The sequence below is a fragment of the Perissodus microlepis genome, chromosome 5, assembly GCF_051167445.1.
Source record: "Perissodus microlepis isolate ML-2025 ecotype Zambia chromosome 5, ASM5116744v1, whole genome shotgun sequence".
NCBI classification, from domain to species: Eukaryota; Metazoa; Chordata; class Actinopteri; order Cichliformes; family Cichlidae; genus Perissodus; species Perissodus microlepis.
The window spans coordinates 31,809,034-31,833,656 of NC_140465.1; the positions used below are offsets into that span (position 1 = coordinate 31,809,034).

The window sequence follows — 24,623 nt, forward strand, 5'->3', positions numbered from 1 at the left end:
CCAGAGATTTTCCTGGTAGTCTGCTGTTTTCTTTCTTTCACGTTTGGATCACTCAGTGCGGCATTTTATCAAACAAAGCATTCAACACTGATTAGGAAACAAGCTCATTTTAATTTAGTTGATAGTTATAATAAAGACTTGCGAATGAGAAAAAATATATTTATATTTATTATTTAGGCCTCTTTAGTGGTCATGGGGGACTATAATAAAACTAAGTTGGTGTTTTGTTGTGTTTTTTTTGGAAAGATATAATAAATACCAACTACACGGAACAATTTATTGTTTGCTTATATTGGTTTGAATTATTTCACCAACACATAACGTCAGATTTGCTAAATTGTAGATTTTTCCCTCCACCATTAATGTTTGTTTTACTCAAGAACGTAACAACAAAATTGATATATTAGAAAATCTTTATTCTTTAACAGTAGCACACGATTTTAAATTAAGGTCAAATTTTTTAAATTAAATGAATCTGGGGGAAAATATGTGTCATTCCACCATTTTTTAAAAATCGATTAAACAGGTGTCAGACCACAGGTAGACGTCTTTCCCCCCCCCCTCCCCAGATCAAGATATATCAGCTGCATTCTTAACCACACAGCAAAGACACTTTGATCTGTTCTTTAGTTTAAGCTAAAATCTTCTGGAGATCAGATAACAGGGACTATACACCTTAAAAAGCTTCAGTGGCTTTTGAAAGCAGATTCTTGTGGTCACCCCGAGGCGCTGTGGCTTTAGGGCTGGGCTGGAATTGCCTAATCTTGAATTTTCCATACTTCTTTTTTTCCACGTATTCATTAATTTTGTCCTCTGTAACTTTATTTTTATTTTATTTTTTTACACTCAAAACTAGAATGCAATGATAAGTTTAACTGTAGTACTGTCTCGGTTATAAGTCTAATTCTGTGCATCAGTGTATGTTTATTTTCCTCAGTGTTTTTTGTCTTTCGTACCAGCTGTCCTCATATTAATAAATTAATGTACACGTTGTTTTACACAAACCGTATATGCAAATTTCCATTAACGGTTTGGCAATAAATTTTGATTTGTCCACTCAGGTGCAGTTAACTAGAGTGCGCATGCGTACTGCAAAGCAGTCAGGTGAAGTCGGCAATGTAAAACTCATGGTTTCACTCATTCGCTGCAGCTCAGCGGGATTACTGCGACTGGAGCCTTGCAGATGTCTGTACTGGAGAGAATAGACTGGAGGGTGAGTTGGCTGCCTCCTGTATTTTCCTCTTACAGATGATCTAATTTGACCAAGCCTGTATCGTGTTTATCGCTTTTGTTTTATTACTTCCCACAATAACAAGGAGTTAAATTGGGCTGGTGCTGTTCGGGCCTGAGTCCCGACACACTCCTCACAGAGCTCGGTAGACGATCAGCCTCACTTCATCTTAATATAGGTTAGCTTAGAGTCCGTTTTTACAGCCACACTCTTAAAAATTTGAACAATGAATTCATGCACTTCCACTTCTGTCATTAAATTTAACAAGCCTGACTAATTACAGCTGTAGGGTATAAAATGGCAACTTTCAAATATCACAAGCTTCACAGGGTTTCCCGTAAAAGTCACCTTGCAGATCAGCTCCCCGTTTTGTCAAAAACCACCTTGAAGATCAGGTCCCTGTCAGAAGGCGCAGGTAGCATTGGGAGATTGTTGCGTGCGAGAGGCCACGGAGTGAGAAATAAAGGTGAGAAACGAATGCAAATTGGTTGACATCCTGCTTGAACAGGACGGAGGCCTGTGGATTATCTTTTAACCTTCGCTGATTTAACTAGTAGCTTCCAGTTAAAATAACCTGAATATAAAAGGAATTTAAATTGCACCATGTTTGAGTTTGAGTGAACTACGGCATCAATAATATCCAAGCATATGAAAAGGCTAATGTAAACTTGTAATTCTAATGCACTTATTAAAAAGACTAAACTTATTCGTTTAATATCTACATCAGTGGAAGACTAACAGAAAAGTAAACTTATGGAGGGTTTTTCTTACACTGAACACTTTAAAAACAGTCTTGTTCAGAGTAGAATAAAAACGTAAACCTAGTTTAGGCTATATTAAGTCAAATTATAGCAATCATAGATCTACTCGTAAATATATATTTATTGTCTAATTTAATACGTTTGCATTGTGCAAACGTGCGCTCTCGTTAACCCTAAGACTGAGTCCCTCCTTATATAGCCTAAACCTTTACAGCAGCCATTTGGACACGACGTGGTAAGTAACTACAGGTGTTACTAATTACAAAATCTTCATTAATGTCATTAGTAGCGGCTGTGTTTGTACACTGCTTCACGTCAAAATGGTTGCTGCGGAAAAGGGCAGTTACAAATTCGTTTTTATCCCCAGCTTAAAGTCGCACGGCGCTATACGCGCTTTTTGAATAACCTGTGATTAATGCCAATAATAACAAGGCTTAACTCTATCAGAAACTTTGAGTATTTTCGCTTGAGGCTACTGGGTTACAAACCAGTGGAGCTGCTGATGGTTAAAACTGAAATAAAGGTTGAAATGATTTTTCAGTAAAATTGCTGATAGGGTACTTTTTCCACCTCTTCAATAGTTTCTGCAAGCAGTTTAAGTCATATCATTTTAAATTGAATTTTTTTGGGGGGATTACAAGAGTAGATTTTCCGCCCAGTAAAGTTTATATATATTTCTTTCTTTCTTTCTTTCTTCTTCAGTTATGAACACATATTGGAGCAACGTCAATATTACTGTGATCTCCATTAGGGTTGTTTACTCACTTAGTTAGTAGTCCTATCAATACAATGCAAATTGTGGGTGTTTAAAATCAGTTCATAAACCAGCTTTGAACTATATTTCTTAAGTCTGGGGAAAAAAGCGAACAGGCAGATCACTAGGCAGAGCTGAGTCATTGGCTTCTGTGACACTTTGAATGTGTCCGGGCACGGATCCATTTTGTCTTCACACCTGACATCAGCTGAGTCGGCTGTCATTAAAATGACAAGCTGAGCATCAGGATTTTTCAAAAACCTTACCGGTCGGCCAAGCGTGACTAACTTTCTTAGGTCCGTCCTGTGCCTGTTTCAACACAGAACAACATTTAAATAGGGCATTTAAAATAAATAAATAAATAAATTGTGCTTGGCATCACAACAAGGCAAAGAGGACTAAAAGGGGCGGACTATCACAGCTGGATGGAGAGAAGCCACGGATGTCTGCACGTTAAGTTCACAAATTAAAATCTGACACGTACTGGTTTACGTATCAATTGATAATGCAAAACAAAGTGATAAAATACTAGAGCAGCCTCGGGGTGGCATAATACGATTTGAAGAACTGATAACAGGTGTTATTTTTATATCATGCATTTCCCCCCTCAAAGTCTGTCCTACTTGTCTTTTGATTAAAACCAGAGTTCAAAGAGCCCTCCTTCCGAGATACTATAAAGCTCAACAAAAATTGAAATGAAGTTAAGAAAGGGCTGCTTGCCGAAATCCTTTGAGCTTTGGAGCTTTTTGAGAGAATAATGCGGCTAAGCCCTCGGGCTTATTGCGGTTTGAAACGTACCACTGATTTGAAACATCAAAATGTCACGGACCTGTTGGAATACCTGTTACTGAATTAAGCATACAAACTGTAAGTACGCCTTGTCGTGGGAAAAAGGTGATCTTTAAGAATATAAAATTATCCAGTCGGTCAAAGCATAACCACAAGGTTTTAGGAATAAAAGGGAAACGCACAGTAGCTTGGCTCAGTTTCCTATCACTGCATTTATGCGTAGTATGTATGCAGGCCAATAATAATTGACCCACATACCACTACTACTACTACTACTACTACTACTAATAATAATAATAATAATAGGGTTTTATTTTTAGTGGTGGTGGTTTTAAGAACACGAATGTTAACTTTTGTTTTTGTTTTTTTGTTTTTGATTTTTAACTCAAATTAAGACGTTCTCCTGAGAAGGCTATTAAAATTAGCAGCGCAAACCGAGCAAAGTGATTGGTCTCTAGAGGCAATACACTGTGTAAAGCCTGCGTATACTACATTACAAGGTCTCGTCAATAAGCTCTCATTAACGTACAGCAGTAACTGCAACGTTTTCACAGGTTCTGTCTCATAGTCGTAATATTTTACATGAGCACATTGTCCTGCAGTTCAGTAGAGTGCAATTTTGTAAATATATAAAACTCAAAAAATTATTTCTTTGATGACTGGCTAACAGAGCTCTGCCCAATGAATCGCTTTAAAGCCCAAGAATATAATCATTAAACAGAACACAGTGCCCTGTAAAATTAAAGGTTCAACTACCCATGGGCCCGAGGAGATAAAAGAAGTAAAAATGTTAATGAGAAGCAGCATTTGCTGCAAGACACGAGGAATAGGTAAAAAAAAAAGAGAGAGAGAGAGAGGAAAATGGATATAGACTACACTGGGGATGTTTAATCCTTTTAATATTTGACGCCGTGCAAAGACGCGCTACAGACGGACCGAATTTTGATTGGACCATCACCCCGCCAATCAGGATTTTTTTTTTTATTTTTTATTTTTCCAATTCACTGACATCATCGGACAGGGTGACGCCCACTGTAAGTGGCTGTGCAGATATAGTGAAATGCTCATGTTTGCACCAATAAGACTGAACAGCACTGTTTTGTCCATAAGAGGGAGTCAAGTTTCTTATGAACCGGTTTCGCCCACTTTCACAACAGAAGTACTGAGCGCCTTGGCAGGAAAGGGGGGGAATATTGCCTGACAACGATTATTTTTCTCTCATATGTGGCTGTGGAAACTCATATCTGTAGTTGGATACTCAGTCGGTAGGTCAGTTCGCCCTTCAGCCTTCGCCTACAATTTTGCCTCCTGCTGCAGCTGAAGAATAAGCGGGTTCATGACCACCAGGAAGCTGTTAATTTCTTCATACCTGGATTAACTCGCGGGCTTCTTTCCCCCCCATTTTTTTTTCTTTTACACTTTTTTTTAATTTGCAAGAAAGAGACTTTTTCCTCAGCCAAAATGTTGTGGAAATTAGCCGACAACGTAAAATACGAGGATGACTGTGAGGTGAGTTTCGTAAGAGATGGCCTCGACTAAGTGAGATCAGTGGCACCGAATTTAACGGCAAGAAGTGGGTGCTCACTTTTAATCCTTTGGGCTGAAATAATCACGGTAAAATTTCGGAAGGCGACTCATTAGAAGCAACATGATGTGCTGCACCAAGGGAGAAAAGTTAGAGTAAAGTTTCGCGAAACAGTGAAAACACGATGTCGTTGTCAGAGTTAAAGCAGGCTATGATTCCTTATAAAATTAAAGTGGGATCGTGTTCTTATTATTGTTACTCTATATACATAATAATAATAATAATAATAATCTGAGACGCTGATTGCTGCTGAGAATATTTGCATATGCTTGCAATGGCCACTAAGTACTAAGAAAAATTCCAAATTAACGGTCTCCGTTATTGTTTTATCCCGTCTAATTCCCATTTTTCAGTAGACATCGTGCCAGCGAATAATCTGACATTTTATCTCCTTGAGTGACAACCTGCCATGTTGTTGGCATTTTTCTCAGCCGCTTTGTCTCCTCCATTCCTTAGGAAAGGCACGATAGTAACAGCAATGGGAACCCACGGCTGCCTCACCTGCCGGCGGTCAGTCAACACCTCTACAGCCCGTCTACTTCCCTCTCACACTCGGCCAGTTCAGACTTCCAGCCCCCTTACTTTCCTCCTCCCTACCAGCCTATCTCGTACCCGCAGTCTAGTGACCCCTACTCTCACCTCGGGGACCCTTTCAACATCAACTCCATACACCAGTCGCCATCGTCGAACCAACAGCAGCCGTGGCCTGGGCGGCAAGGCCAGGAGGGGCTCGGCGCACACGGGAGGAGCGGACTCGCGAGTCAGATCCTAGGCTTGGAGGGAGGCTCGTCAGGGGTTAGGAGGGAAGGGTTCCGCCGACCGGAGCTGTTGTCTCCACACGCTCACAGTCTAGAGTCGTCGGTTATTGGCGATAATATGGGAATGCATGACATGGGACACGGACTGGATGATGTTCAAGTAAGTGGATTAGATTTATATAATCACTTGACATTATACTTTTGAGGCAGGGGCGCGCAAAGACTGAGGCTTATGTGCATAAATGTTTGTGTGAATGCAGTCGAAGTAGTGAATATACTGAAAAGTCGTAAATGGATCCATTATAGTGTGTTTTATTGCACTCGCCTGTCATATGGAGATTTAAAATCTCCTAAATGTTAATATAACCAAAGGTCACATATATTCAAAATGCTTCCAAGTTAAAGGTACAGTAGTATTAAAACATTTTTTATTATAAAATGGAATATATTACGTTATATGCTTTGCATGAAAGAGACAGACTATGATTACTAATATCGAGAAAATACCCACCTTAGGAAAAAAATAGGCTAGCTCAAGCATCTTATAAAAACAGAGCAATGTATGTGTTTACTTACTGCTGCTTCTTTTCTTTGTCATCAGCAAGTAGACGACCACAGTATAATTATGGCAGATCAGACGGTCATCAAAAAAGGTGAGTTGTGACTTTTTTTTTTTTTTTTTTGACTTTTTAACTGTTAGAGCAATTGAAAAAGAAAACTGAAGAGGAATGCTTTTGTACAACAAAATATGTGGTAATTACTAAAAAAATGCTGGACCTTCATTTGTTGAACTCTGTATACTTGGAAATGACATACTTCTATAGTGGCATGTCAGGGCACTCAGTGAGAGAGTAAGGAAAGGAGGCGTCTTCTGTTTGTACTTACACTGCATACAATGATAATCCTCATAGCCATGCGATGCACTTATTTAAGCCCGATGTGATCCTTAGCCTATTCTGTTGAAGGTGCTTGAATGGATGCCCAGTGGGAAAGAACTGATCCCTTTCATATTCATCAGGCTACAGCTGACATGACATGGAAATTGAGCAATCTCACAAACTGTGTTGACTGTGAGTTCCAAAGCTTTGGATCATCTTTAGGCGTGTTAAGCTCGCAATTGCAGCTCTTTTCAGTTCATGTTAGCAGGAAATTATGAGATGGTCTTGAAGCTGTGTTTGGCTCTGCAGAACCAGCTTTTGGGTGGGTGTGGCATTAGGCTTGCATGTGAAGGACAGTTTAGTAATTTGTTGAGACTTGAACTGTTTTGAGGGAGAAACTTATTCCTGCTGTTTTGTCATCAGGGCTCTATTAAACAGACTTAAAGTGAAAGATGAACTCAAGGAACATCATGTTATTATGAACAGTATGTGGACAGTGGACAAGTAGAAAATATAATTTGCTTAAGTAGAGTTAAGTTTCATTTTAAAATGTAAACGTCACGCCTTAGTTTCTTGTTCATATGTATGTTAAACATCAAAGTAAAATTGATGTTTTTGATTTGCTGACAATGTCATATTTTGCAGTACAGTGCCAAAGTTTTATTCTTTGAAAGCATACTAGCAATTATAGGGTTGCTTTGTAATATTGCAATATTACAGTACATAACAAGCAGCACGACATTTGCAGAGTGCAATAAACCAAACAGTCTGCATTTGTTACGTAAATCAGTGATTGCTTATTATACCGTTCCCAGGCTCAAGGGCACGCTATGGGCAATCTAGGGTTTCCACTTGTAAACAATGGCATGTCATTCCCAGTGATTTGCCGGAGAGGAGATTTAAAGCACTGATGTGACTTTGTCATTTCTGTCTCAGTATTAGGACTTCGAGGTGGCAGGAACCTTGATCGCTTACAGAGGACTTATTATCAGGGGGGAATTCTCGCGGGTGAGGATGAAGATAGCTGTTTTGTTTTGTAGTGTGCTGTACTGTTTTGTTTGTCTGTCAGTGCTTTTGTTGTGGGATGACATTTAAAAAAAAATCACAATGTCTAGCTCGATCAAAGACGGTGAGACCAATCAATTTACGGTTCCGAGGTTGTGGCTTAGATGAGGGACGGTCTGTATGTGCGTACCTGTTTGTGGATGGTGTTTGACGTGAGGGCATCATAGCTGTTTAACCATCAGGCATCCGATGTTTCCAAAACCACACATTTCAAAAGGCTTTAGAAGTTTTTTCTTGTATATTTTGGCACAGCAGAGACTGGCTTTCCTCATTGGAGGAGAGCAGCACATGCATACTTCTGCTCGCTTTTCTGCACAAGACACAGAAAGATCAGAGCTTATGCACATAAACAGGAAACGTACAGATTGGTTTCTCTGATTTATTTTTATTTTTTATGGACCGTAAGTCTGGAATAAAGATTGGGCAGTCAGATTTGTTAATTACTGTCAATCACAATCTGTTTTTATGTTCTTTTGCACTACTTTGGTCTTTAGCTTACAAACATTATTTTCCTCACTCTCCAGGGCCTGTCACTCTGCCTAAAGGAAACGCACTGGGTCTTCCCTTCCAGAAAGAGTCCCTGCTGGGCATGGTGTCAAATCCCACAGAGGTGTTTTGCTCCGTACCAGGCCGTCTTTCCTTGCTGAGCTCCACATCCAAGTACAAGGTTACTGTGGCTGAAGTCCAGAGACGTTTGTCACCCCCAGAATGCCTCAACGCATCGCTCCTGGGTGGCGTTCTACGCAGGTCAGGGCTCGGTCTCATTCCACGTCACAGCTGGACAGTATTCTCTTTTTCCTTGTGGTTCATAAAAATCTTTAACATGACACGTGAATACATTTCTATTGATTCACAAAAAATAGGATTAACTAATCCAAAATGATTTCAGTTGTTCAAAATTTCTGGTTTCTGCAAACTGTTAAGACTTTTATTATCTGAAAAATAAACCATCATTAAGCTGTGGAAGGCGTGGAGCAAGTGATCTGTAGGCTAAAGCTTAGTAGCCCATGGGAAAGGCTCTTTTTAAAAGCACAGCTTGACTCTGTTGCTCCGGCTCATCATTTTTCCTCTTTTCTTTATTTTTTGCAAGGTTTGTGACATTCTTTGTGTTGTGTGCAATTTTGGGTTCAGTGCTTCCATTGGGGATAGGTTGCGTCAACATTGTTAGTACCTACCTATTGTGTGCCTGTGTACGTGACCGCGAATGTTAAACTGTGCCAGAGCAGTTGACCTTATGGCACACATGGTAGTGCAGCAGTCTGTTGAGGGACTTCGAGGTTACAGTACGTGGTTAACACTCCTCACTGGAGCATTTTGTACTTGGAGTGCATGTTTACCACTTCCCATGTGCCTGTATTAATGCTGACATGCACCCACAGACCCACATATACAATCTTTTTTTTTTTCTTTCTTAAAAGTAGGTCACACAGCAATAGGACTATCGTTAGTAGTGGGACAAGAGGGAGAAGGGGTGGGGGCACTCAAACACACATGTCTCTCCAAAGATGCGCCCCTTCTCACCGACCACTGAGGGGGAGAGCTTGTCTGCCAGTCATGCAGAAAACTGAATTGGCTATGGCAAGTGGAGAGTTCAAGAGCTTCTGAAAATGCATTTATGAGTTATTCCTCTCTGCTGTGCTTTTGAGTGGAACATGAATTGTTTCAATATTTTATTTTAGGTCAAGAGAATCTTCTTGTAATTTATTTTCAGAAGTGTTTGATGAGACTATACACATGAATGTGTATTACACAGGTGTACAGTACATATCTTCTAACTCTTGGTATTTCTTTTAATTTATGGTCTCAAATAAATAGTCATAAATGACACAATAATCTTTTAAAACTCCACTGATAATTTGATGAAAATGTCAAGACGATGTGTGAATGACCTCAATTTCTTTTTCTCCTTATACAGAGCCAAGTCAAAAAATGGAGGCCGTTCTCTGAGAGAAAAGCTGGACAAAATTGGGCTTAACCTGCCTGCAGGAAGAAGGAAGGCAGCTAATGTCACTCTACTTACCTCGCTAGTAGAAGGTATGACACATCAGTCATTTGCCCACAGTAAATTCTCGCACTATAATTACGGTTTGCAGTGGCTGGAATGTCGTGTTCGTAGTATGAGAATGTGGGAATGTCTGTGTATTTGCATTGGTATGTGTGTTTCACTTCTTGTGGAAAGGGTAACTAACGGCAATGTAACTGCAACCTTTTTTTTTTCCTGTGTTTAATGTGCCAGACTGTCAGCTACACATTATTTGGGGAGTCATAGTGGTTTGGAAAATGTAGCCAAAATTAGGTTGACTGAACTCATATAGTGTATAAAAGTCTGAGATGACCATTTTCCATCTGAAATACTCAAAAAAAAAAAACTTCAGCACTAATTCTGTTACTCCATTGAGCATGTTGTCTTGTATTACCTAGTGTGCAAAGTCACCTCTGTAACTCAGTTGTGTTAGGGAAAATTAATTGTTCCTGTTGATGGAAAGAATACTACCAGGCCATACAGCCCTGATTTTTATTGTGACTGTTTTCTGTTGCTGTATAGTTTGAATGACAACGGCAGTCATACCTCAGTCAGTGACATTTGATTCTACTATCATCCCAGTATCACTTTAATCACATTTACCTGCCGCTGGCTATAGAAAGATTTTATTTTTTATTTTTTTCCCTCTCTCACTCCCCACATGCCGAATTTTTATAAATGGGGTGATGATTCTGTGCAGGAAGATGACTGGAGGCCTGTGTTATTTAGAGACCTTCAAAGCTGAATTAAGCCTTGTTATCTTGTGTTCGGCTTGCCAGGAGGGCCAGCTGACCTTAAAGCTTGTGCTTCTGAATAGCTGCCAGCATTTGAAGACTTGTACATGTCTATCAATAAGCGGTGTTGTTGGCATCTCGGGGCCAGTTTTGGTAGCATTTATTCACATAAACCCTTTATGAACATGCAAGTCGAGCCACCCCGAAGACAAAAATGTATCAAGCTGCATAGCTCTTCTTACCTAGAGTTAGAAGAATGACTGCAGATGATTATTCTGCAGTTCAGCTGCTTCACTTCTTGTGCCTTCATGCTTGTGTATATCTGTTTGAAAATGGGACTATTAATGTAATGCTCTTAAACTAATAAATTGTTAAGCTGTCCAGCAGCAGAACAATCTAGTATGTAAAAGGATATGTTGTTATAATATCTGTCTAAAGACTAATATTAATATGTATTAGTAACATATTTATTCACAAGTATTAATTTGTGGTTAGCAATAAAGTTGCAACTTGAGTGTTTTCTTGGATCTACAGAAAACCTGTTTTTTTTTTTTTTTTTTTTTTTTGTTGTTTTTTTTCTTATATGTAATATTATCTTTTTCTTTTTTGTCTTAGGTGAAGCTGTTCATTTAGCAAGAGACTTTGGTTATGTGTGTGAGACCGAATTTCCTGCAAAGGCAATTGCTGAATACCTGGGTAGGCCACATGTGGAGCGGAATGAGGTTAACTCGCGCAAAAACATGCTCCTTGCTGCCAAGTAAGTGTATTTTCAATCATTGTTTCAATTTACATGCATTTAAACACCTAGCAAAGTGGGATGTAGCAAGACAACCTTTTTCAAAAGCTGGTTTTATAGTATTTGATCAATAGAAAGTTGTATTTTTGAAATTATCTGAAGTATTATCCATTTTCCAATCGGGTCACAAATCTGTACATATTTCACATCCTTAGTTATTCTGCTTCTCTACCTACAGGCAAATCTGCAAAGAGTTTACCGATCTGCTCACTCAGGACCGCTCACCTTTGGGCAACGCTAGGCCCGCTCCCATTCTGGAACCTGGAATCCAAGGCTGCCTGACTCACTTCAGTCTCATCACTCATGGCTTTGGCTCTCCAGCCATCTGTGCTGCCATGACCTCGCTTCAGAACTACCTGAACGAAGCGCTCAAACAAGCGGACAAGATGTACCTGAGCTCTGGTAGCGACACCCAGGGATCCTCAGACAGTGGAAGTAAATCTACTGACAAAATGGACAAGCACAGGAAATGAGAGCTTAAAGGAGAATCCCTATGAACTTGAGATTCCCAGAGTCCCTTAATCTTGCTGCCCTGACTTCCCTTTTGGACCTTTTTAAAAATCAATATTTGGTATTGTCTTTTTGAGAGCTGCATTTGTGTGTGAATGTGTGTGCTCACACTGTAAATTTATAGTTTGACAGGTTGGGGATTTTTAACAGCCTGTCACAGCAGGCTACAAATCAGTTACTGTTGGCATGTGTGTTGAATGCTCTGGATTGGTCCTAATGGGAGCCCGCTCTGTGAAAGAGTAAAGCCCTTTTCAGACATGGCATGTGTGGCTTCTTCTGTCTGCTAAAGCAACAGGATTGTCATTTAGTGATAGTTCACTTCTATATTAATGTTTGTCTTGCCTTCATTCACACAAACCAGTAAGAGGAGAGCAGCATGGCATATGTTATTTTTCACACGTGCAAAAGATTTGTTTGTGGCAACAAGTCCTGCCATTATGAACTGGTAAGGTTTGTGCATTCAGTTCTCTCTACATTTGCGATGGACAGCAGGGTCTGTGTGATGCATGCAAGTCGGGGAGAAAAGGAAAAAAGTATACATTTATGTTCATATTGCTGTTTAGCACAGTTGCTATTTGTCATAAGCTAGTGAAACTACAGCCATGACTTTTACAGAGAAGTTACCAGGGTGTACATTCATACACCAAAGTAATGCGATAAAATACTGTTAAATTCCTAGCAAGGAGTACATGCCTAAAAAGGGGATTAATACATGCCACATCATGCTAACCACTATGCAGTTACATACAGTTGCTAGTGGCCTACTGCTATAACCACAGGGCCTGCATTTTGTTGAAGAAGATGAGGGGAAACAAAATGCATTCTGCGACTATTTTTCCACCTCCCTTGTCTTTCTCTTTTTTTTTTTTCCTCATCTTCCCTAGAGGACATCGTTTCAAGATGACTTTCTGTGGCTGTGAATTCCTCTCAGTTTTCTCCATCCTGCTCAGTCTGGGGGCAAATCCACTTATTTCCTGTGTCTCAATTGACTTGCAAAGGACAGTTATGTGTGAGAGAAAATCTACTTAGTTTTCTTTATTTTTGTGCTTTAGTTGTACCATTAATTCAGAATGGATCCAGTGTTATTGTGTTTTTGTTCATGGGAGTTGATTTGAAGCTTTGAAGCTAGATGAGAAAAGACAGTTGGTTTTCTCATCTCAGCCTGTGCTCTTTCAGAAACCAAAAACTTTAAAGTGCCCCCATTATGCCAATTTAGAGGCTCATTATTTTATTTTTGTGGTTGTATACTGCTACAGCACATCTCTTCACCCTCTGAAACACTCAGTATTAGTGGCTGCATTAGGTTTTAGTTGACTGCTTATTCTTTTTTTTGAGGGCATGCCAAACTAGCTGCTAGGTGTGCATTATGGCACCATGTTACATAGTGATGTAAATAACAAAAATAAAAGTCTGGACTTCAAATTATGCATTTCAAGCAGTTTAGCAGCACTGGTTTTTGCAGGAGAGAATAACTCACTTTGATGTGGACTTTGCAAACCCTTTTTCTCATGTGCAAAAATGATTTAACAGACTACATGATAGATAAAATCCCAGAATGCATAGCGGGGGCACTTTGAATTTGCTATGACAGAAGCCTCCTCAGTGTTTGTGGATTACAGGCGTTGCCATGGATCCATTGTTACTCAGTCTTACAACACATACAGTACATAGTCGTGAGAATTTATTTTGTTTGTTTGCTTTTACTTATTAATTTTTTGTGAACAAGTTATTCATTAAAACAACATCCAAATTGACACTAACCTACCAACAAGCTCACTTCTGCCAGGTTGTGTGTTGGTTGTGAGAATGCGTGCGTAAATGTAAATATTTCTTTTAAAAAATGTTTTTAGAAATTAAATTCCAAGCATAGAATTTTATCCAGTGTCTTGTCCTGGATGTAAATATTTTCTAATTTATGTTGTAATTTAATGGGCTTGTGTAAATAATGGTATCAGTTTGGTGCATAGCTTAACTTTTTATGACGATGTGTATGACGACTTTTGTAAATCAGTTAGGTTTTTTTGTTTTTTTTTTATAAACTAGACTTTAGAAAGTGGGGATGATATACATTTTTTTGAAAATATGTTTTAAAAAAAATGCTGTTTTAAAGTTTCAGGAAAAAAAATAAATGACAGCCTCAAGCCTGATTTAGTGAGTCAGTAATGTTGCCTAGGCCACACACTTACTTTTTTTTCTTAATGGATAGCACTTTTGTTCTGTAGCCTCTTTTTCAGCAATATCACACAGATGATGGTTAAGTCATGTGTTGAAAAACTTTCCTATTAATAAACGGCAAAGAAAATCCCCTACTAAACTAATGAGAACAGTAGCCATCATTATGTGCTCTCACTTAGCTTCACAAATAAGCTGTGTTGCTCAGTAAAAGCACAGACCTCAAAAGTACATCATGTGATGAACAAAGAAGTGCAGCTTAGAGAGGACAAATGGGTTGTTTATGTTAAACTTGGAAAACTATTGAATCGACTGTACTAACCGTTCAGCATTCAACGTCTATCCTCTGCAGCTTGCCAATATTTCCTTTACATATGTTTGGAGCAGGTGTGCCATTAAGCCTACTTGCAAGTTTCTTGGGGAATAATGAGATGCAAATTTGTGGCTGCAGCAAAGAATTTAGTTAAGAGAAAAGGAAGTTATGCAGAACTGTCTACTTGTTTCATCATCACTTGTCTGTTCAGGCCTTGCTAATTTCAGAGGTTCATCTGTTTGTGTTTCACGTAGGTATGAGGGGCCATACAAGCCAAAATTCATCCTTTCACTCTCACATACATATATTCTTCTTTCACATACATATACTTTCACTCTCATATAGTTTTATTTTAATTTTTATATTTAGATATTTTTATTCTCATGTTTACACATATTTAACACACACATTGCAATATTGTGCTCTCTTATACATGTATTTTAATGTACATATTTACAAATTTTCACTCTAACATACGTGCATTTTCATTTATGCGTTCCTACATTTTGCTCTCATTTACATGCATTCAATATGCATTTAATCTCACAAAAAATATATGTATGTAAGAAGAGAATGCATACATGTCTGAAGAAAATATATGTATGCAAGAGAATAATGTATGTGAATGAAAGAGTATAGTGGAAACGGAAGGCTGGGTGTCTGTACCGCTGTGATTGGCTGAGAAGCACACGCGGGTCACTTTCAAGTGTCTGACAGCATGGAGGGGGGAGAAGAAACTCGAGTTCTTCAGCAAGCTATCTATGGCGTTATTTTTGTGCCACTATTCTGAGCGCACGTAAAAAAAAAAAAAGTTTGCAGGTGCAAGTGTTGCAGCTTGAAAGAATGAATTTTGGCTTGTACGGCCCCTCATACGTAGGAGTAACACTTGAATCAACATAGAACATATAGCTGAATTGAAAGGTATAACAACGGCACTGAAATGCACAAAAATATATGACATCAGTGTTTCTCTTTATGTTTTATATTAGCTTTTGGGGTCAGTGGGTGAAACAAACATTTCCCAAAAACCAAGCCACAGGTTATAAAGGAAGCAGCAGCAGCAGCAACTACCTTGCAGTTAAACAAGTATCAGCCTCTCCCCTCAGAACCTGTTTAACCAGACCTGTCAACGCAGTGGCTCGCTGCCCTCACAGCGGTTGACTTTAACTGCCTTCAGTTACTCGTGTTAGCTTGTGTGCTTGGCCCTGAAAGGGTAGATAATGGGTGGAGGAGGTATGGGTGAAATTTAGCAGAGAGAAAGAGGAAGAGTTTTTTAAAAAAAAATTTAGTGCCTTTGATGACAGGCTGAAAATGGTTGAGGAAGCACTGAGAATTTGATTGGAGGTTGACCTTGTTTCTTTATGCCGTCTCTTTGTCACATCACAAAGTTTGTTTTGGCAGATGTGAGCTGTTAAGTACACACGTCCCATTTGTTTTTTTTTTTTCCCTCCATCTTTTATTGTCAGTAGAATCAATTCTAACTAAGCACATTCACAAAGTTGGAGCTGGTCAGATGATCAGCAGAGTTGTTAAACTGACCTGATTTTACATATAAAATGATCATGTTTTCAGTTAGACAACAGGTGAACGGCTTTAATTCCTTGTACGTGTTTTTCCAAAACACAGGCAACATCGCAACTGGTCAAATGTTTTCTTCTCAACTGTGAGACCGTGTGAGTAATTCTCTTATGACACGCCTAATGTAGCTGGGAAAAGGAGGCGAGCATAGACTTGTTGCACTTACCTGTTACCTTCACTTCTTTTTCTCTTATGAAAGAAGAGGAACTCATGTACTTTTTTTCTTTCAAAAAATAGATATTAGAGATTATATCTGACATGTTAATATAATCTTCAGACCTCATTAGGATGCCCAAGGCTACTTGTCAACTCCAGATTCACTGAACTGTAGCTGTATTCTATTCCAGCTCTGACTGAATGACCTTTCCATGTAGGTCAAACCAAGTCACAGGATGAAACTGTAAGAGAGGAAAAAAGGCCAAAAAGGAGACAACTTGATGTGATATTTCCCTTTTTTAAAACCTTGTTTGACAATCTTTTTGTTGGTTTTTATTACTTATTAGCCTAAGAAGTTGACTGTATGCTCTTACTGTTACAATTTTTTATAGATTTCTGCCCAACTTGTTTCGAGGACACTTAGAACTTTACAATTACCCTTTTAGTTAACCGCTTCCCTTCCCTGTCTTTGAAATCTGTTGTACATTAAGGCTCATTTGCAGTCAGACTAATCGCTTGCTTGCAGCTCCCAACCACTGAAACCACTTTATGAGTTAAAACATAGCCTTAACGTTCCATGTCATAAGTGACAAGTCACACAGATGAGAGTAGTAGTGTAAATCAGAAATCTGAATTAAAACACGCCTGGCCCTGTAAACGCACAACCCAGATGATCATTTTAATATAAAAAAGTGTCTTTCATTTGGACAAAAATAGGAAGAATCTGGTCTTTACATGATTAATAGTGCCATTTTGGTGCCACTGAGGAATAAGAGTGAGGAATGAGGAGCTATATGAAGAGCGAGTTGACTAAAAGTATTAGAGATGATGCATTCTGATAAAAGTTGATGCAACATGGTCTGCATCAGTGCCGGGAAAAGCACAAGAACATACCAGGATAAAATAAAATGAATCATACTGAAGTAAGTGTACTGAATCTGATCTTAACAGCAGAGGAATTACACCTTTAATGAGTTGATGTTGTACTTTAAGGCTAGCCTCAAGTTCTGTGACATTGTTCCGTTCACTGTCGACTCCTCGTTGGAGTAGGGGGTGGGGAGTAAGTTTTTTTGTGTTGGAGTCAAACAATTTTTTTATATACTGGTTATAGAAAAAAATCACAGAAATACCCATATTAATATGACTAATAGAAACTGACCTTACATAATAGTTTCTCTAGAAAGAAAAAGGCTTCTTATGTTTAGTCCAGACTGAAGATGAATTCTATTTTATTACTGTATTATTCATTATGACACATGTGGCAACTTACCCAAACAAAATTCAGCTTTTTTCAATTTAAAATGTTTTGCAAAGATGTTGAATAATGTGTGTATATGCATGTAGTTTTAGTTACTGCAGGGCTCAGTAGAATTCCCCAACAACACACAGGCAGAAGGCAGTTCTTTGTTTCCAGTCTGATAATGTTCTCACTCCTGCAATTTTACTTGTAAATGAAAACAACTGAAAAAAGATATTTTGGGAAGAAAGAAAACAGATGGGGTGGGGGCGGGGATGGGGCATATAATGGATAATATATGTGTGTTAGAAAATCAAGAAAAGACCAAAGAAAACAAACAGAGGCAAATGTGGCCTCTTAAAGTCATCTAGGCCAGCAGTTAGTACTTACTGTACATGATGCGATGGACTGGCCGTTTTAAATTGAAGAGGAAAGTGTAATTAACTGTTGGTCAATGTAAATATATTTAAAATGTAATAGTTGTAAAGCAAATGTGTCTTTGCTTTACTTTCCCGGTATGGCTGAGGAATGTTTGCGTCTACTCCCAGAGTGACTCACTGGCATTAAAGAACACCTGAGTTACAGTAAGTCTGTCAGTATTTGCCTGCTGCGACGCAGTGAACAGTTGTCAAAGACCATGGCTAATTTGTGTATTGACAATAGTCACTGCCTTTTATATGTTCACTGTGTATCTGTTATTATAGCAGCTGTTTTGTTATCCCTAATTCCATAATTATTCCCAAGGCAACCTCTACCTTTTATTTATGAGAAACCTTTTAAAGATACCAAAGAGGTTCATCTTTCCGTGACAAACCACTTTGGCTAGTAATTGCTGCAAAGGATGTTTATTGCAGTGCGTGGTTGACGGCATTTGAAAACAGCAATAATAATTCTGAGTTGACTCTAAGTATTGAACCAAATAAAGCTGAAAATGAGACATAATGGTTCCTTTATATAATAAGTAGAATCATATATCAAGCTATCCACACTGATCTCAGTTGAGAGGTTTTACATTTGTGAGTGATTGTTTTTGTGCGAAGGTTGGGGGTAGGGTGAAGTTATATTTGGTGGAAAGAAGTTCAATAATGAGAGCATTAAGCAACTATGGTAGGGGGTGAGCTGGGTGTGCGTGCATGCATGCTGTGTGTATGCTGGGGGTAGGAGTGCTGGGGGTTGGGGGGTTGCTGCCTAATCCCTGAGGAAAATGTGGAAGAAATTAATCTAAATTACAAGGATGAAGCTAGTCTGGAGTCTGGGACTGGAAGAGCTACAGAGGAAAGGGGGGTGAGAGGGAGGGAAGAGGGGGACCAACTCTTTCTTTTTTTTTTTTTTTTTTTTTTTTGGTTGGTGTTTTCTTGTTATTTTTTTTCCTTTTTTTTCCCCCCATCCTGTGGGAATGAGGTGGTCTGTCTTCCTTCCTCTTTGGCTTGCCACGCAGATGCCCCTCCTTCGCTTGCTCATGAATGGGCCTCTTTCCAATTAGTTAGCATTGTAGCCACTGCCGGTGTGGACAAGATTGTAGAGACCCCTCAGTCCCTGTTCTCATCCTGGTGCTCTCTTCTCACAGACAACAGATGTTTTGGTTTCTCGGGGAATATGTGATTCTTTGCTGGCTTCTCCTAGAACAGCAAAATGAAGATACTTTGCAATTCTTTTCAACCTGCCACATCTCAGTACTCTCAGAGAGTGGAGAAGAATTAGCTGTAGAGGAGACCTTGATGGTCTCCCACAATTTTATATAAGCTAATTCGTACAAAGAGTCCACCACCAGTAAAAAGCCCTTACTTCTTCCTCATTTACTCGCACACAAAAACAGATAAATTAACACAGGATGGTTGCCGCCACTCATCTATTTAATGAAAAGCATCTGCCGTCTCCCCTTGCTAACCAACATACAGGCAAATCTTGTTCACCTAGGTCTGAGTGCAGTAATCAGAACAAGCTGTTTGGTCAACAAACAAACCTGTAAACACAAAATGTACCAAAGTTTATTCATAGTACTGTTTACCAGTTTACCAGAATCAAAATTCATGACCACAGGGGGTATCGCAACAGGAGATAAGTAGTCTCATTAGTTGCTCAGATGCTTCTTTCTCAAACATTTTTGTGCAGTCCATTAAGTCTACTGTGAATCAATAGAAAACAGAAAAAAATCGTATGAAGCAACATTTGCTGCTTATTGTTGTTACCGTTAATGGGATTATGGCTTAGCAGGGATTATTGATTTGTCTCCGTCTCGCTGCTCAGTTCTTCATTGTCACTGACATGCACATGGCTGATTCCCGAGCCCAGAATGAAGTCTGAGAACGCATGGCTGAAATAAAGGATAAGGCCGCAGTAATGGCCACGTTCTCTTCACTGTTCATGACGTCTACGTGTGAGTTCACTAAGCAATTTTCTACTTTCTCTATTTTAGTCTTAAATCCTATTCTTGCTGACCTATTTCTTTGGTCATGTTTTTTCATGCTCTCAATGTTACAACTCTTGTCTAATGATCCTTTTGTCGGCGTTCACTATCAGTCACTAGTCTCCATTTTTTAAATTTCCTGTAATCTTTCACTGTGGGTTTTAGGGCATCTACAGCGCTCTCATGGTGCTTCACCCAAAGTGTCATTCAGCCATCTGCTCTCTCTGCTCTACCACCACTGCTATCTAGACTTCAGGTTTTCCCGTCACTACCTTCCACTTCCAAATGTGAAGAAAATAATGTATTTACCTTACATTAAACAACAGACAATAGTTTTTTTTGTTTGCTTATTTTTGTTAGTAGCTGATGAATTATACACAGAAAATGCCAAAAGACAATGGAGTTTAAAAGTGCTGTACTCTTAGAGTTGACTGGCCCTATTCTTGCCTGAGAAATTTTACTGGTTTACAATGTTCAGTGATATTTTCATTGGGAGCTCCAACAGTCTTCCAGGTTTGATTGGTTTAAAAAATTGTTTGTGGGGCTGCATTTTGTAAAAAGTAAAGGGTAAACTTTGCAGATGCTTGCAGGTTGCAGTTAAATTTATTTATAATAATAACTAATACTTTGAGCGTAAATGAGCATATTTTATGTGTATTAATGTATTTATTTCTATATTTTGTAATCCTTCACAGGCTCTGGCATCTGTCATGCTAGTAATGACAAACTCTTCTGTCATCAAAACTGAATTTAGGCCCATTCACATTAAAATTCTTCAGTCAGTTGGGGGTGATCATGGCTAATCAGTTGATACAGTTTTTGTTTGTTATCGTTTTATTTTTTAAAAACATTTAAAGATTGACAAGTTTGAGTCTATTGTTATCATTTTAGTATAATATACCTTTGTGACCATATTAATTTCATGCACATGCTAGCTTTTTGTCCACTCTATGTCTGTGTCAAGTTAAACTAACAGAGTATCCGGTATACTGCACTACTACGCCTTATTTAGCTAATGTAGTGAAAACATGCACATGCTTTCAGTCACAAAGTGAGACTTTATAAAAGTACCTAGTTCCTTCAGGAGTTTTCTTGCAGACACAATAAACCATCTAGATTCTGGTTACTTGAACAATTCAATAGAAACCTGTACCTGGTGTTTGACGTGTGTAATAATAACTGCTTGTCTTTACTTCCTGAAGCTGTTTTTTTTAATGCGTTAAAATTAATACCATTAATGCTATATTTTGCTATTCACTAGCAATTCACTATCTAGTGCTAACTATTTCTAGGGTGCTTTTCAGTAAAAAAAAGAAACAAAGTCAATGAAAAAAGTGAAAGTCCAAGCTGTAAAACTAAAACTGTGATCTGAAAGAGACTAAAACACAAGTAATATGCATCCATCCATCCACCAAAATATTTAAAAATATAAATACAAAATATTTAAACATAATATCTTTAATATATTTAAACCTAATAATACTAATATTTGTACTGTAGAAGAAAAAAAAAAAGATAAACATAACAAATAAAGGAAAACCACAAATCTGAATTAAGAAAATTAAATACCCCAACTAAATATTAATAGTAGAGGAAAAAAAGACACAATAAAGCACTGACAAGTCACACATTTCATTTTGGAAGCTACAGAAGTAAATCACCTCAAACTGAGAGAGAGACAGTTCCACATTTGAAGTAGTTTCATTTTCAGCATAATTGTAAGGTTTTGAAATTTATACTAGATCGTCAGATGAAAGCGGCCGCCTGTTAAGGTCATGAGGTATGAAGATGCTAATGATGTAATCCGGAACAAGTTCGGTAACTGATGAACTTGCTCGACATGAGAATAACAATTCAGGTTGTTAAGTTGGACATGATGAGGGGAAACATTTAAAAGCCTGAAAGTGATAACTGCTACAACCAGGAGATAGGATATTAAGCATACATGCACATGTGTTTGTGTGTTGTCCTCACTTCAGAGCAGGAATGCCCATAAGCAGGAACTAGCCTTTATGGTTCAGCTAAAGGTAAAGCTCATTACTCTGGCCGACAGTCTCTAACCAGCTGTACTGCACAGTTTAAACTCTGTCCTCGGGCACTTTGACTTTCCACTAATAAAGATAGCAGAGCAGAAGAGAAAAATATGGGATAGAGAATAAATACGAGAACGTGAAGCGGTAAGCAAGGGGTACGCAAAATAAAATATATAAACATAACTGGACACTTGAGTTTTAGCTAAAAAACTAAACAATTGAAAATAGGGCCTTTGTTTAAAAAAAAAAAAAAAAAAAAAAAAAAGAGTTAGACACAACTCCCCATATTACAAAAATCAAAAGGATCTCTTGTAAGGTGCTTTTTTGAGGTAAGAAACAGCTAAATGAAAAGATACGTATCTTCCAAAGCAAGAGAAAATAGTAAACATGTGAAGCCAAAGCTGCTTTGAATGGACTTCTTTGACAGCAAATGCTTCCAGTATGGAGTGAATCATTGTAAAACCACATTCATTTCCTGCCTGTGTTTATCCACAGAGGGATGAGATACAAAGCTGTCCAGACTTGTTTGCAACGTGCAGGATAGTGTACAGAGAGGGAGATGTGCTCATCTCTGACAGGGAAAGGCCATACTTAAGCAACTTGTAACACTTGCATGAATAGCAGTTTGACAGTCTCATGCTACCGAACAAAAAACAAAACAAAAGAATAAATAGAAACACTAGCAAGCTGCATTTTTTAAAGTTTAAACAAATTTATTCATTATAAAGATGAAAAAAAAAAAAAAAACCCAGACAAAGTTTTACTTCAACCTTCATCGTCCTACTTTAATCATTAATTAATCAAAAAGCAGCTCTTTTCTTTTTTATCCTCTTTGCTCATTCCTTCCTTTCCAGCAATTTATTCAGCCCTTGTTTGGCATATGGCAGCCACAAACTTGCATGCCTCTGTTATGTTGGACGCCATTGTGTTGAAGGGAGGGAGCGAAAGGGAGTGAATGTTTACAGTACCTACCCGTGGCATCCGGCCACTACGCTGTTATTGCTTAAAGAGGGAAGGTGGTGATGAAAGGTGTCAGTGTCCATTGGCAGATTGGTAGAGCTCCTCTTTAAACAACAGAAAGAGAGAAACAGGAAGAGGAAGAAAGAGAAACAACAAAGCTATTTTCTGCTGTGGTTTTACTGAAACCTGAATGTCGTAAACTAAATGTTGTATTTGAATATTACTCCAAATGTGGAAATCATATCTGTCGTAGTGTGGATTAGGGCTTGTGTGCTAAACTGGGCAAACACATTTGCTTGTTTTAAATGTTTGAACAGCATAAAATGGACAAATGCCTTCGCACCAAATGGATTTATTAAAAAAGAAAAACCATGATCTGTTCTGCTTACTTAAATGTTTTGCATTTCTGTGTTTATATGCAGCTGCTTGTGTATGACACAAATTTAAAGTAAACAAGCATTATAAAGTGTGTGTTTGTGTGTAGACTCACATGCACCTGTCTATTCAGAATATATAACAAGAAAAAATAAATAAATTAGCGTGACTGCCACTTACAACGGTTCTGCTGATGCAACCACTGCTGGATAAACGGGCAAAGGAACAAAACGAGAGCATGAAGAGCACAAGGGAGAGAGAGAGCATGGAGAGGTCCCAGATGCCAGTGATATGAGGGCGATAAAGCTCATATCTCAGCATGTTTATACTCAGAGAACTGCTGCGGTATACTATCTGATTGTTGGGTGAGAAACAGAGGTGCCTCTTATCAAGAGAGTCATTTTATACCTTTAAAACTAATGTCGTCTTTGTTATTACTTAAAAAACAATTGTTGAAATCAGTATATACTTACCACAGGCATCGCACTGCACCGTACTTTGCTTTCTGGTATCAAGCTGTGCGTTTTAAGCAACCTTCATATCCACAGTTGCATTAACAAGATACTTGAAGAAAGCAGAAAAAATGACATGACGTGATAAATTTCACAATTTAAACAAGTGCTTATCAGACTGTTGGGAAATTAATTTTGAGATATCACACTGCAGGATGTATGAGTGCACCTGCATTTATGGATGAGTGCAGTGTGAGTCACTAAATATCTAGCAATACAAGTTTTCTAGAATACACTGTATTATACCACAAAGACAAATCAACCACACTGGGTGGATTACTATATCAGTTTTTTAATGGAATATACTTTGACAGGGTATGTACATTTTAGGTTGCCTGCCTTAAATTATATTCACACTAAAAGCAGATTAACACTGAGTACAGGTGTAATTTAATACAGATATGAATGTAAATGTTCTCTATTATAAAACTAGGCCACACTGGTGAACTTTGTTGTTTGTATGTGTTTTCCCTCCATCTCTAGATACACGAGTGGACAAACGTACGAGCATGAATGTATGATTACACAAGTGTGTGTAAGTGTAATCCTGAACATGTTCATGTGTGGGTGTACATGTATGTGTTTGTGTGTGGGTTTAGTTCTTTGTCCAAACAGACAGGCAGAAGTCTCCAGCAAGGAGAAAAATGTGCAGCTTGAAAATATCTGTCTTGTTCTGACATGTCTCATCATTTTCTGCTCTGCGCAAACTGCCTCACTCCAGCTCACTCATCTACCAAAAAGCCTGACAGCAGCAACGTGCATGCTCCTAAATGATTAAATAAGACAACTTGAAGAATCCAAAACGCTTGAAATATCATATCATTTAACTTCCTAGTAGTTATCTCTAATGACAAAAGCTTGACCTAAGTGTGAAAGCACTTTAACAGATACATCAAAAAAGGATTTTTAAAAAGTCACCAAAAATATGGTGAATAATTCATTTGTGAACAAAAGGGTTCTTTTAACTTGACAAGTACCAAGATGACCCACCAAACA

General features: G+C 38.4%; 1 protein-coding gene across 4 annotated transcripts; it reads left to right on the plus strand.

Annotated features, from left to right (window-relative positions):
* The first annotated feature begins 1,072 nt into the window (after positions 1 to 1,072).
* Positions 1,073 to 14,863, plus strand: tfap2c (transcription factor AP-2 gamma (activating enhancer binding protein 2 gamma)). Of its 4 annotated transcripts, none has more exons than XM_084929418.1 (8): positions 1,073 to 1,213; positions 5,577 to 6,038; positions 6,480 to 6,531; positions 7,693 to 7,764; positions 8,346 to 8,568; positions 9,737 to 9,855; positions 11,194 to 11,335; positions 11,553 to 14,853. In XM_084929418.1, exons 1-8 carry the CDS (start codon positions 1,184 to 1,186, stop codon positions 11,845 to 11,847), a joined length of 1,395 nt encoding a protein of 464 aa, XP_084785544.1. In that variant the 5' UTR covers positions 1,073 to 1,183; the 3' UTR covers positions 11,848 to 14,853. The 4 variants fall into 4 exon arrangements, with proteins under 4 accessions (XP_084785544.1, XP_084785546.1, XP_084785543.1 ...); XM_084929417.1 differs by lacking the exon at positions 1,073 to 1,213 and adding an exon at positions 4,643 to 5,044 and having other exon boundaries at positions 11,553 to 14,863; XM_084929420.1 differs by lacking the exon at positions 7,693 to 7,764 and having other exon boundaries at positions 1,074 to 1,213; positions 11,553 to 14,851.
* The last annotated feature ends 9,760 nt before the right edge of the window (positions 14,864 to 24,623 follow it).